At 37.7% G+C, this 12,848-nt stretch overlaps 1 protein-coding gene across 1 annotated transcript in view; it reads right to left on the minus strand.

Annotated features, from left to right (window-relative positions):
• Positions 1–230: 230 nt before the first annotated feature.
• RPP40 (ribonuclease P/MRP 40kDa subunit) overlaps positions 231–12,848 on the minus strand; it is a 13,591-nt gene continuing 973 nt past the window's right edge. The window contains exons 2-8 of the mRNA XM_014940883.1: positions 10,992–11,136; positions 10,095–10,163; positions 8,546–8,641; positions 7,352–7,477; positions 3,081–3,279; positions 2,183–2,317; positions 231–840 (exon numbers count right to left, since the gene is read on the minus strand). Coding sequence (XP_014796369.1) covers positions 642–840; positions 2,183–2,317; positions 3,081–3,279; positions 7,352–7,477; positions 8,546–8,641; positions 10,095–10,163; positions 10,992–11,136 — 969 coding nt within the window. The 3' untranslated portion in view covers positions 231–641. The remainder of the gene's footprint in view (positions 841–2,182; positions 2,318–3,080; positions 3,280–7,351; positions 7,478–8,545; positions 8,642–10,094; positions 10,164–10,991; positions 11,137–12,848) is intronic.

Consider the following 12,848-nt stretch of genomic DNA (forward strand, 5'->3'; position numbering starts at 1 on the left):
CAAGCAGCAGCCTTTTGCATCACTGTTAAAAATCAACTTCTCTCTGACAACGAACTGTGATTTGCAAAATCAAAAAAGCAGGTCAGCAAGCCTTCTTCCATGTTCAGTGGGTGCTCCTCCCACTGTGATGCACCTCCTTTCTCCTCACCCTTTTTCTCCTCCCCATAACAAATTATGGAGAACATTTTTTTTATTTGCCAGCATGTAGGCTGAAATGTCTTAAACACTAATTTGAAGGTTTTATAGATCTTTAATACAAAGAAAGAAAACACTGAATCCCAAAATGGGATTTCCCCCCAAATATTTTAGCTAGCAATCTGTAAAGCTAACTTTCAAATTCCAAAATAACTTCTGGATAAAGGGAAACCACTTACAGTCAATTCCTGAGAACTTAAACTCTCCAAAATATATCTTTTTCTTAAAGCTAGAATTGTGAAGTCTTTCAGAATGCACTGTATGACAGTGAAGAAACAAAAATCCATTCCTTCCATTGTAGGTCATCCTTTAAGAGCTATAAATAATGGAAAAAACATATACAGCCTCTTAGAACCTGTTACCTAGTTAGTTTTATAAAAATCATCTTATTACATTTCTATACAGTAACATGGGATTATTAGAAAATTTCTTCTGTAGACATAGCTTTATGGAGGACAATCATCATTAGTTCCTACAGCCATCTGAAGCCAATAGTCCAGATTTCTGAAAATTACAAAGTTGTACAAGTTCTCTCCTCCCTTGTGGAAACCGTGTTCACTTTCTCTCCAGGAAACAGGGCTGTCTGCAAAGCCATGCACAGTTAAGGTCAGCCAATATGCCAGTTTTGGTTCACCAAAATAGCAACTGCAAGGAAGACAACAAGGTAGTCAATAATTACAACAGAATAGACAGTGTGTTCAAGTATACAATACAAAATAAAAAAAAATAATTAAAAAATCAAAACCCCAGGCACTTTAGTGAAAATTTGCAATTAACAGTTAACAACCCCCATCCCCCTCAACCCTCTCCCTCTTCCGCCCTCCCCCTCCCCCCCGGGTTTAGTACATAATAAATAAATTAAAAAGAAAATATTCTATCAGAAGACATTAGGAAATTAAATATGATTGACTCTTGATTATTCCTACCATACTCTTAGACACGGCAAACCTGCAAGTTACAGCAATTAAAAAAAGTTCTAAGTTGTAAAGTAGCTGTTCTCAATTTCCTACAGCACACATTGTCTTTCAGAAAATAGAACGCTTACTGAGAACACTTGCTATCAGGGCAAAAAAGACACTGGAGGAAAAAACATAATCAGGCTGTGTTTGACACAAATACTTTTACCACCAGAAAGGAAATGGATTACAAATAATCAAAGCCAGACATTATCCACTGCTCTTTAAAGTACAGAATAAAAGCCAAGGAAATTTGTGTTCCAACCCTAGCTTACAGAGGCTTTCTGCATGAAATTTGAAAATTGCTCAGAGTAATGATCATATTCCAGAAAAAGCAAAAGCAATATTGTTGTGAGTCTGTTCTACAATTGTTAGCCACCAGGCACTTTTAAGAATTGTCTCACATGTGGAGCAAGGAGCTTCCAGAACTTGCTATCAGTAGCACTAATATACAATACAGGCAGATACCACACTGATCCATGACCAACTGGTGTCATGTAGTTTGGTACTGAATTAAAACTACAGCTGCCCTGGTCACCACTATCCAGTGTCCCATGTTACAACATTTGATTCAAAAAACTCACTGTAAGTTAATTTATTGTAATAGCATAATAACCTTGAAGTACCTTGTGATACTCTTCTTGGTATCATGAAGGGATTTCAATCATATTTTCCATCAGTAGTTAAAAATACTATATCAGACATATTTGAGGGCATCTGATTTTCATAGACAGGGGGAATTTGAAAAATGTGGAGCTCAGTAGAGTCACTGTTTCTTAGAAATTAAGATAAAAAGCAAAGTCATTACTAGAATACACGGCAGCCATCCTCAGTTTGGAGTATCCCAACTGTTTATTGCTTTTTTTATACCAATGTGAAGCTTCCAGTTCATTTCCTAATTAAAGTCTTTGTTTTGTGTATTTTGCTATTTACCTCCAACAGTACTACTGAAAAGTATTTAAAAGTTATTTGAAAATTAAAAAGTGTTAAGAGTACAAACGTTTTAGTAGTGTTCTTCTACCAGCCCTTACCATAGCTGCTCCAATAACTGAATTATCTTCTCAGGAATTATAAAACCTGTGATTGTGCACAAAAAAGCTTTTTCCACCACTGTGTTGGGCTGAGGACAGCAATAGGTTGATAAGAAGCTAGATGATTTGTTGTCTCTGGAAAAAAACCCAAACAAAAAAAAAAGCAACAACAAGAAATAGTCTTAGTAATCAAAAACTGTAGCAAACAAGTAGTGTCTATGTATATCACGTAAATTAGTACTGAACCAACTAATTGCAAAGCAATTAATACGCAAGACGTCATGGTGCTGTGGATTAACCCTGGCAAGCACCTAAACACCACAGCCACTCACTCCCCGCTAGTGGCACAGGGGAGAGAATTGGAAGGGTAAAGTGAGAAAACATGTGGGTTGAGATAAAGACCATTTAATAGGTAAAGCAAAAGTTGCATGTGAAAGCAAAGCAAACTAGATAATTCATTTATTACCCTTTTAATTTCCTCCAGATTTTATTGCTGAGCATGCCACTGTATGCTGTGGGATCTCCCTCTGGTCAGTTGGGTTCTGCTGTCCCAGCTGTGTTCCCTCCCAGCCTACTCGCTGGCAGGGCAGCAGGAGAAGCAGGAAAGGCCTTGACACTGGGTAAGCACTGCTCAGCAATAGCTAAAACATCCCTGAGTTATCAACACTGTTTCAGTCATAAATCTAAAACACAGCACCACACAAGACCAGTAAACATGGGCACCCCCAAAAACACAGAGACTTACAAGACGACTTGCACAAGACGTACAACAAATGCTTAAGTGCATAACAAACTTCCCTCTTACAGACGTGTCTTAACTCTTACTTAGCTCTTCCTTAAAATAGTGGCTCTCCTTACTTAAAACGTATTCAAAGATCAAACAAATTCAAATACTCACAAGCTAACTTGATTCCAGACAGCACCGAGCCATTCAAACAGTTCCTCTGTACTGCAGGACTCCTCTGGCTTTCCATGTAGTTCATTACTTTGTAACACTGGACACTGCAAGTCCCTTAATGTGCTGATTGTTATCTTTGGCTTCAGAGCCTTTATTTGGTTCTTTGAAAAGTATGACATCAGTGTTGATCCCTCTGCACCTTAACAACACAACACCACAAAGAGCTGTTACAAAACTACTAAAAAAAAGGAGCACTGAATACATGAAACCTTTGTATATATACAAGAAAATGCAGTGTGTAAACTGCTTACATGCTGTATTCTTTGGCAAAAGTCATAGAATCTTCAACTTCCTTATCTTCTTTGAAATAAAACAGCACAAGATCCAGCAACTCAGTATAGCTCAGTAAAATTTACTGTTTAACTAGCACATACACATCTGTCAATAGAAAATTCAAGCAGAATTAACGTGGCAAGTAATAACATGAACTTATTAGAAAGAGGAATTCAGAGTGTTCCTGAACACATGCTAACTGCTCCCCAAAACAAAATGGTCTGCAAATGCACTCACACTCTAAGTATAACACATGCCTATATTCATGAGGCCAGAGAGCACTTTACCCTACTATTGCCCATATGTACATTCCCTCTGTGTTCGTGCACAGGTACTCACTGCTGTAGAAGGGTGATGTCTTATACTATTAGGTCATTTCTAGCTCAGCATCTCTAGAAATCCCTTGGCCATTGCACCATGAGAGGGAGAATACATGTGGTAGATATACACAAAGATAATGAATCTCTAAGGCCATGCAAAGAAAATTAAGCTCAAATGAATTCATGCAGCATTCCCTCCAAAACCACAGAGTGTCTAGAGGGATCCCAGCATCAGTAGTTCACCGAGAACTGTCTCCTAAAGACAGCATGACTTCTAGAACCATGAACAACTCCAGTGGAATAAATTCCTGCAGATGTCAGGAATACTTTGCAAAAAGCTATACTGTCATTTAAATTCTTCTGGAATAAGCCTTCACAGCTGCAGAAAGTTTCCCTTTTCATTGTCCTAAAAGGCACTCAAGTCTCCTGTCCAGCATGTCAGGTTAGTGGATCTCTCAGCTTTCAGCTGAGGACAAGAACACCTAAGAATCCTTCTGAGAGGTCTGATCCCACCAAAGACCACATACTCGATTTCCTAGATGTGATGGCAAACCTAATTTAGAAGCCATAAGGTTTTCAAGGAAGACTCTTGATTTACAGTAAATTAAGAAATCATCTTCAGATAAGGTACATTCAGAAGATGACATCATCCCAGAAAAACCACCAGAATCAGTCACTGAGACTAGAGACCCTCTTAGCCACCTGGCTAAGGTGTCAGCCATCCCAGAACACCATTATCCCTGAACACTTTTCCCTCACAGTGGAAAAGTGAGCAGGTAACTACAGGTTTGATTTATCAATGATGTCAAGATGATACCTAGGATAGTCTGGGGGATAAGAATTGAAAAGAAAAGGAAGGGGGGAGTATAGAGAAATCACAGTATATCACTAATCTCACTTTACTAGGATGAAAAGAAACCAACCCAAACCAAACCAAAACGAAACAAAAAACCAGTGATAAGTCTTCAAATGCAGTATGGCTGTAATAGTTAGATGTACCTTGATGGACTTCTGGGAAAGGCCATGTTTCTTCAACTCCACTAAGTGATTCAAAACAGCAGCCACAATTCTAAAAACCTGACCTAAGCAAGCATATTGCAAATTAAGAGATATTAACCAACTTCCTTTTTGAAGCAGTAAGATAACTGACTTGGAATCAATTCTCCTAAATTTGAAATTCCAGATAATGTATTCTATTTTTATATAGTAACAATGGGTTTCTAGGTGACCAAGAAATAATACCTTATTCATGAGAAGTCCAGAATTCTGAAGTCCGGAAAAGCATTTAAATACCGTAGGAAAGGCATGTATGAACAGAAGAAATTCAAGAACATGATAGAGTTCACTATGGAATACAATATCCAAAGCTTGCTATCCAAATGATGAACTGCCTCAACTCCATCAGCCATATTTATCCCATCAAGGACAATCATGTGGGAAAGCAGAAAAAGGACGGCTAACCTGATCTTTTTTAGTCATCCTTCAAAAAAGGCTGTCCAAGTACCAAAGAGCACAGTGACAAAGACAGGCAGCCATTGAATTCTTGTTAATTGAGTACTTTTATACAGACATATTTAATCTGAAGTGTGTTAGAACAGATCATCTTTCTTCAGTCTGTACTTCTTATTGGCATTTGTAGACCAGCAAGTTCAAAGAATGGATAATATTACCCTAGAATTCTTAGTCAAATATAAGAAATTATAAATTTTTAATGTCTGCTCTGTATGAGAGCCTCAGCTATAGTCCTAACTTCAAGAAGTCTCAAACACTACAGTCAGGACTCCAACAGAACAATTCCTCTAGCTACAGCATAGCTTTCCATGTCAACAACAACCAGGCACATTGTCAAGCTTTTTTTGGGAGCAGTGAATTTCAGCCAATAAACATTTAAAATTGTCATAGAGATTATAGCAATGGAAAAGAGAAGAAAATGTTGGTTTGTCTCTGTCATTAAAGACGTAGAGACACACTATATTCCCTTTTTCTATTCCTCCTGGAGTTAGAACCACTAAGTGGGAAAAATGGGTATGAAAGCAAAAAATCCTGCTTTTGGAAAGTGACGCGAATGTTTACAGCATTTGCAGCAGTGCTGGCCATAGCAAGAAATACCAGTTATCAGCAGGAAGGCTGAAAGCAGAATGTTCACAGAGGACACGGATGCTCTCAACAAAATACATCCCTCTTTTCCCCTTCCAGCAGAATCTACACAATGCCTCGTGTCTATTAATAAAAATCTATAAAAGTTTTATTTTTGTCAGTACAAAGGAACTAAGAGTCTTTCGTGTGTCATGAGCATGAGATTCCTGCACAGAAAGGCATTTAGATTTCACTCCATATTCAGGAAACGATTGACCTGACCTGGTTTTTGGACGTAAGAAAGTGAGGAAAAGTAATGCTATTCTTCCTGAACGCTGCTACACTGGCAGTCTCAAACATAAGAAACATACTGGCCCTGGAGGCATTTTGCTCTCTGCCCAGGGTCAATAAATCCAAGTAAGCTGAGCCTGAAGATCCACCACCTTAGTTGGATTTATGTCACCATTTAGGGTAGCAACAGTCTTTACTGTGACTCTTTCTGAAGATTACAAGCATGGGAACTGCAAGCCTTTAAAAAAATTTCTGTATAACAAACAAGGAAGGATCTTTGTCATATGATTAGTACTTAAAAAGGGTGAGGGGAAACATGAAAGACTAAAGTGAAACACGGGACACTGCTAAAGGAGCTTGTAAGCAGCTTTGATTTCTCCTATCAGTAACTTCCTCTCAGACTTGGTCTTGAAGAGCCAGGAAAAAACATTAAAAGCTACATAGCTATGAGGAAGAAAAACTTTTTTTTTTCAGTACAAACTCCTGCAGTTTTTGTCAATTTCTACCCAAATATTACATATCCCTAGATACAACCTGTTCTGAGGTAAGACAAGCAACTGAGGACTTTAGAAAATGACCCTCAGAGGAAGAACAATATTTAATTCCCAGAAGAAATATTAAATAATTAGAAAACAGTAGATAAACGAATACTAGAAGAAAGGTGATTTGAGACAATACAATTTCTTATAACAATAACCCCTTACTCTGCTCCAATTTCACACAAGTGCTTTAGAATAAAATGATAGAATAGCAGATTATGTGTATCAGTGTACACAGCACATGACAGAAATAGGGACTCTGTACATGTCCTATAACTCCTGATGAAACTACTATTCCCCATCTCAAGTACTACACCAAATATATAACTTCTGTGTATTAATAAAAAACTCAAAAAAAAGTGTATTAATAATGGTTATGTATGTCACAAATTTATGAAGAGGCAGCACTATCAAATAGGCAAAGTCATGCTAGAAAGCCTGGCCAACAGAGACAAGGAAATGAAGCAACTAGTCTGTCTCCTGTGAATCACTGTTGTGTTCCTGAACGGCAATGTTCTGCTGCGTAGGAAGTAACACACACCCCAAACAAACAAACAAAACAAACAAAAAAAATCCCACCCAAACACATTTAAATCTAATTCTTCCCTCCACTAAAAACGCATTTGGACAATCACTAGAAAAGAACAGTAAACTAAAAGTATTTGGACTTCATGGCATTTCTACTCCAGTTTTACACTTAATTCCTATTTACCTGTATTATACCAAGCCAGTAGGAAGTCAAATTTTAAAGGTTTCTTTTCTTTCAAGGCCCAAAGCACTCTTTTATGTTTCTTGCTATCAGGGTGAAAGCCAGAATCAGCCAAGTCAATAGTTATAACTGCAAAAATGTAAAAAAAAAGGCAATAGTTACTCAATTGAAATAAATTTCGATATTAAGTTCATTAAAAACTAAAAGAACACAAAGAAACCAAAGAACATTAAACTTCCTTTTAAAATATACAGCATCTTTATAAAGTATTTGATTATGCAAATATGACTCCCCATTATGTAAATAAATATTCACCTCCTGCTGTCCTTATTTTTATGTAATCTGGAACTGCCTTCTAATGACTGGAAAGACAAATTCCTTTTGTAATGGCAGTGACAGAAGTCCCAAAACAGTACCTTAAAAATATCTTGGTAATTAGGCAAGCTATTAGCGCTAAAAAATCTAGAATTTCTAACATCAAAAGCCACATCTATAGCAATGACACTTTTTCAACTGCTTTCTTCTGGTGAATTGGTCCCAGGCTAAAAGTTGCATTTATTTTTCAGAGGGAAATTTCATCATAATTTTACCTGACCAAATGAATAGTAAAATGATGCCCCATTTCGCCAAAATTCTTATTATAGATAACAAGGTTCCCCTTCTGAAGTTTTTATGTAACTATTTATCAACCGCTGCAGGTTAATACACTTGAGATCGCAGAGTGTTCATGGGTTTGTTTTTATTTTTAATTATTTACAAAACAACAACAACAAACCCCAAAATCACACTCAGTATGTCTCCTCTGCAGCTGTTAAAAAATTACACCATTTTCCAAGCACTTGGTATACAGAGACTACCATTTTTGATGTTTCTAATGTAATACAATTCTCCCGTTCAAGCAAGCAGTCTTGAGTGAGGCTCATGACTGTATATACAACACAATGAAAGACCCAGAAATTAAAAAAAATTATAGAATACCCAAAAGATCACACATTTGTTCCCTTATAGCTGCTGTATTATTTGGAAAAATTGTTTTTTCCTCTTCATGAAGTCCTTGTACCTGCATCTGGAAAAATATGACCTAGACAATAACCAATTCTAAGGAAAGGGAAGTTTCAGCACTGCTGGTTTAACATCCTAACAAGGTGCTTCACAGACAGATCTGAAATAAGCACTGTTAATATAAATAATACTTACTATATCTCATTACTTTTTTGCCAGAATACCGAGATGGGTGACCTTGCAGTCCAAGTTCCTCATAAGTATCCTTATCCACTGACAGAATTAGTTTCCCTATAAACAAAATAAACTTTAATACGAGTAATCTTCTACTTAGTTCCCTTTCAAGTCTTCTGAAAACCATATACTTTATACAATGTTAGCTCTGGATCAACAGTATTATTAATGTAACCCAGACTCCTTATTTCCAGTTAAATGGATTACCAGATTAACCCTTAAAGAAAAGACAGGTTATAACTCAATTACTCTTTTTTTTTATCAAAGAACATCTTATGAACTAGAATGACAAAAGTATAAGATTATTCTTGAGAGTCATAGCTTTTTTAACTGTACTATCCACTTCATTGCTTCAATTTTTTCTCCACTTGTCCCCTAGCGTTTTCTGTGTCATTGGCTGAGCACTACACCACACCAGGGCCTGACTTAGTAAACATTCATGCGTGCACTGCTCAACTAAATATACAAAAGCAGTTCCTCCAACTCCAGTGGGACGATTCATACTGAGTAAACTACGCCTATTAGCGATGAGCTGATACACGCTGGAACAACTCCACTTCCACGTTCATAATCCAAATCTGGCAGCTGCCACTTGGTACAGAATTTCACACAACAGATCTCTACCGCAGTCTTTAGGTTCTACTGTACAAGTAGCAGTATAATATAGAATACAAACAAATAAGGTTGTTGCTGAAGATTTCAGATGGTGGTATCAACAGGAACTGTAATGCTGTCTCTGCATTAATTGTGCATAGCTTGCAATAGTTGTATCACAAACTCAAACACTATGAAGTATACATTTTGCTAGGACTGTGCAAATAGAGCACATAAAGGAATCCATCCTCTGAAGAATCCAAATTTACTTATGTCCTGATGTGCACCCGTCATATTATAGCCCCTAAAGGGCTGATAGACCGATTTGTGTTTCTATTGTATCTGATACACTGTTAAATGGAAATAAGATGACATATTTGATGCACAAAATAGCTTCATTATTTTCTCTGCGTTAAAAAACTCACCTGAGATGTAACATTTTTTCATAAAACTGTGATGGAACTGCAGAGTATTTTAGCACATCACATAATTCTCAAAGAATAAACACTGAATATTTTAAAAGTGTTCCTAAGCAGTGCTGATAATTTTCTTATTTAGTACAAATTCTGTCTTTAACACCAGGAGGAAAGAAGCAGTTGGAACAATGTTTTCACAAAAATAATCCTCTGTAGCAATTGCAATAACTGTTGAAGTGCTGATGATCTGACACTATATAGAAGTGAAAATGACTTTTTTTTTTATTTCCTTCAAATGAAATAAATGACTTAACAGCATGAATGAAAAAATAAGTTAGAATGAGTATGTTTCTGATTCAAAAATACTTCTAATAAAGTTGGCAAGTACAGCATTACATTTCCCAGTTTAAGACATTCCACATAAAAAAAAACCCAACAACAAACAAATCCCAAGACCAGAATCAATATTTACCTATTACTAAAACCAAACCAAAACATACCATTTGGTAGCAGAGCTGCAGTATTATCTTGATCAATTTTTGTGTTATAGGTAAGTGCGTAGCATGAACCTTTAATAGTAAAGCAGAAAACCATGATTACACAGTCTCTAAAAACAAACAATATGAACAGTGACAATATGAAAGATTTACTTCAAGATAATCAAACATGAAAAATACCATTTGAATCACTCTTAAACCCTTGTGTTTTCATCAGCTTTCTTCCACATTCTCAAGCAAAACAGCATTTTGTTATTATTTTTATACTTTATATACCTGAGGGTACAACGTTTATCAAACGCCAAAAGCCAAACAAATGGGGCCTGCTCGATGAAAACAGCACAGGCTGAGTATGCAACTGCAAGTTGGCTGGGCAGAGGCTACATCTTTCTTCACATCCTCTTTGCTCTTACTGTGTAAGGATGAGCTGCTGCAACTCCATTAGCAAAAAAAAAAAAAAAGCAGCATTTTCTTTCCTCCCTCTTTTTCTCTTGCCTGCTGTGGTACACAGCTAACACAGTTCTGTGTTGAAATATGAAGGAATGAGAAAGGGGGAAGATAGCTGATTTCTGCAGGAATCTGCATAAAGATGATGTGTAGAAGAAACAGGTGTGAGGATACAGGGAAGCCCTCGATATCTGGATTGCAGAATTAAGATGGAATAGGGAGAAATGAAGCCGGAACAATCATAGAGGTTCTGAACCCAGTGGGTGTAAACAAATGTTGACACACCACAAAGCAGAAAAAAGCAGATGAAGAAATTAATACAGAATTTTCTTAGTATTTTCCTTCCCTTGCTTTGAAATACTTTTCAGAATAAATAAAAATAAATGGATTTTACTGTGTTACAAAATAAAATACACTATTACTACATCTGTCATATTCTGATTTCCTTCTTACCTTTCTTTACAAAAGCATCGATGAATTCATGAGCGACCAATTCATGAACCGATAAATTCCTCACCACGTAGTACTCTCCAACATCCGCAATGGTACTTTTCAGCACTTCAGGCAGTATGCCACATTCAGGGATCAAAAGAGACACCTATTAGGAACATATTTGTAATGTAAATCATATCCTAAAATCTGTTCTGGAAGAAAAACAAGAAATACAAAAGAAAAACTCTACTTTTCAAAGATATCATTATATCGTAACAAAATGAGATGAAGAAAAAATAATATCGGGTCATTGTCTTCAAAATGTATCAATTTGCACGTGCACTAAATACATTATTGGGGGGGTTGTATTTTACATGCATTTACAAATGCATTTACAATAGCATTTGAGGTGTTACACAGAGGCATGATTTTATACAGCATCAGTTACCTAAAGATCTTGTTTCATGTCATTATAAATTTAGCTTGATGTCACACTGGAACATTTCCTTCAGCTCTTGACGGAGGAAGCAGCTACAACTAAAAATGTAGGCTAAGCATTTATGGAATCTCAGTGGAAAAGCGAAGACCAAAGTAGAATTTAAACTAGTTTTTGAATCAATGCATTCTCCTCTGTAGAACATTCTGGAGGTCAGAAGAGTGAACATCTCATTAGAATAAAACTTCAAAATGGGCTTACAATTTTCAAAAAAAGTCTTAAGGTGTATGTTAAGGCTAGCAGTTCTGTAGCAGGTTTCTAACTGAAAGTAGGAAACAGATTTTCAAAAGGTATGAGCACCTAGATTTTCTTACTATACTCAGGTTCAATCTTTTGGTCAAATTGCCTATCTTTAATTTCCTTTCTGTTTAAAATATTTCCTGTACATGTTTCATAAATCAAGTCCAGGAGAACAGGGAATATAAGGTTATGACATGGACAAGTATCAAGTTTCCCAACAAGTATGCCCAAGCATAAAGGTCTGTCTTCCTGCTCCTTCCCCCTCCATCGCTCAAAAACCATTTTTCCAAAAGCTAACAGGGCACAAGTATATATCTGTTTCCCTTTGCACACATATGCAAGAGAAGTAACAACAGACAGATGAGCTGCCTGCCACACAAGCTTTCCTGTCAACTGTTAAAAAAAATTACTAGGGAAACAGCAAGAGGATCTGACGGAGACTTTGCAACAGCCAAAGGAGAGCAAGCTGGCAAAAAATGGACTTTGCAACTTTAAGTTGTCCAAAACAACAAATCAGTTGATGACAGCACGACATCAGATCTGTTGGTGTGGGTCCAGAGGAGGGCTACAAAGATGATCAGAGGGCTGGAGCACCCCTCCTACGAGGACACGCTGAGAGAGTTGGGGTTGTTCAGCCTGGAGAAGGCTCTGATGAGACCTTAGAGCAGCCTTCCAGTACCTGAAGGGGGCCTACAGGAGAGAAGGGGAGGGAGTGGAGCGGTAGGATGAGGGGTAATGGTTTTAAACCAAAAGAGGGGAGATTTAAATTAGATATTAAGAAGAAATTCTTTACTGTGAGGGCAGTGAGACACTGGAACAGGTTGCCCAGAGAAGCTGTGGCTGCCCCATCCCTGGAGGGGTTCAAGGCCAGGCTGGATGGGGCTTTGAGCAACCCGGTCTGGTGGGAGGTGTCCCTGCCCATGGCAGAGAGTTTAGAGCAAGGTTATCTCTAAGGTTCCTTCCAACTCTAACCATTGTATGATACTTCGGCAGAAGCGGGGACGACATGAGAGAGGGGACTTGCCGGGTGCGCGTGCAGCCAGCCCTCAGCCTGAACTCCCCTCAGCGCCGAGGCCCTCCCTCGGCCCCTCACCGCTCGGGTGAGGAATCCCTCTAGGAGCTCGCGGATCGCCGCCGCCCCC

This window comes from Calidris pugnax, unplaced genomic scaffold (assembly GCF_001431845.1).
Source record: "Calidris pugnax isolate Ruff unplaced genomic scaffold, ASM143184v1 scaffold8, whole genome shotgun sequence".
NCBI lineage: Eukaryota > Metazoa > Chordata > Aves > Charadriiformes > Scolopacidae > Calidris > Calidris pugnax.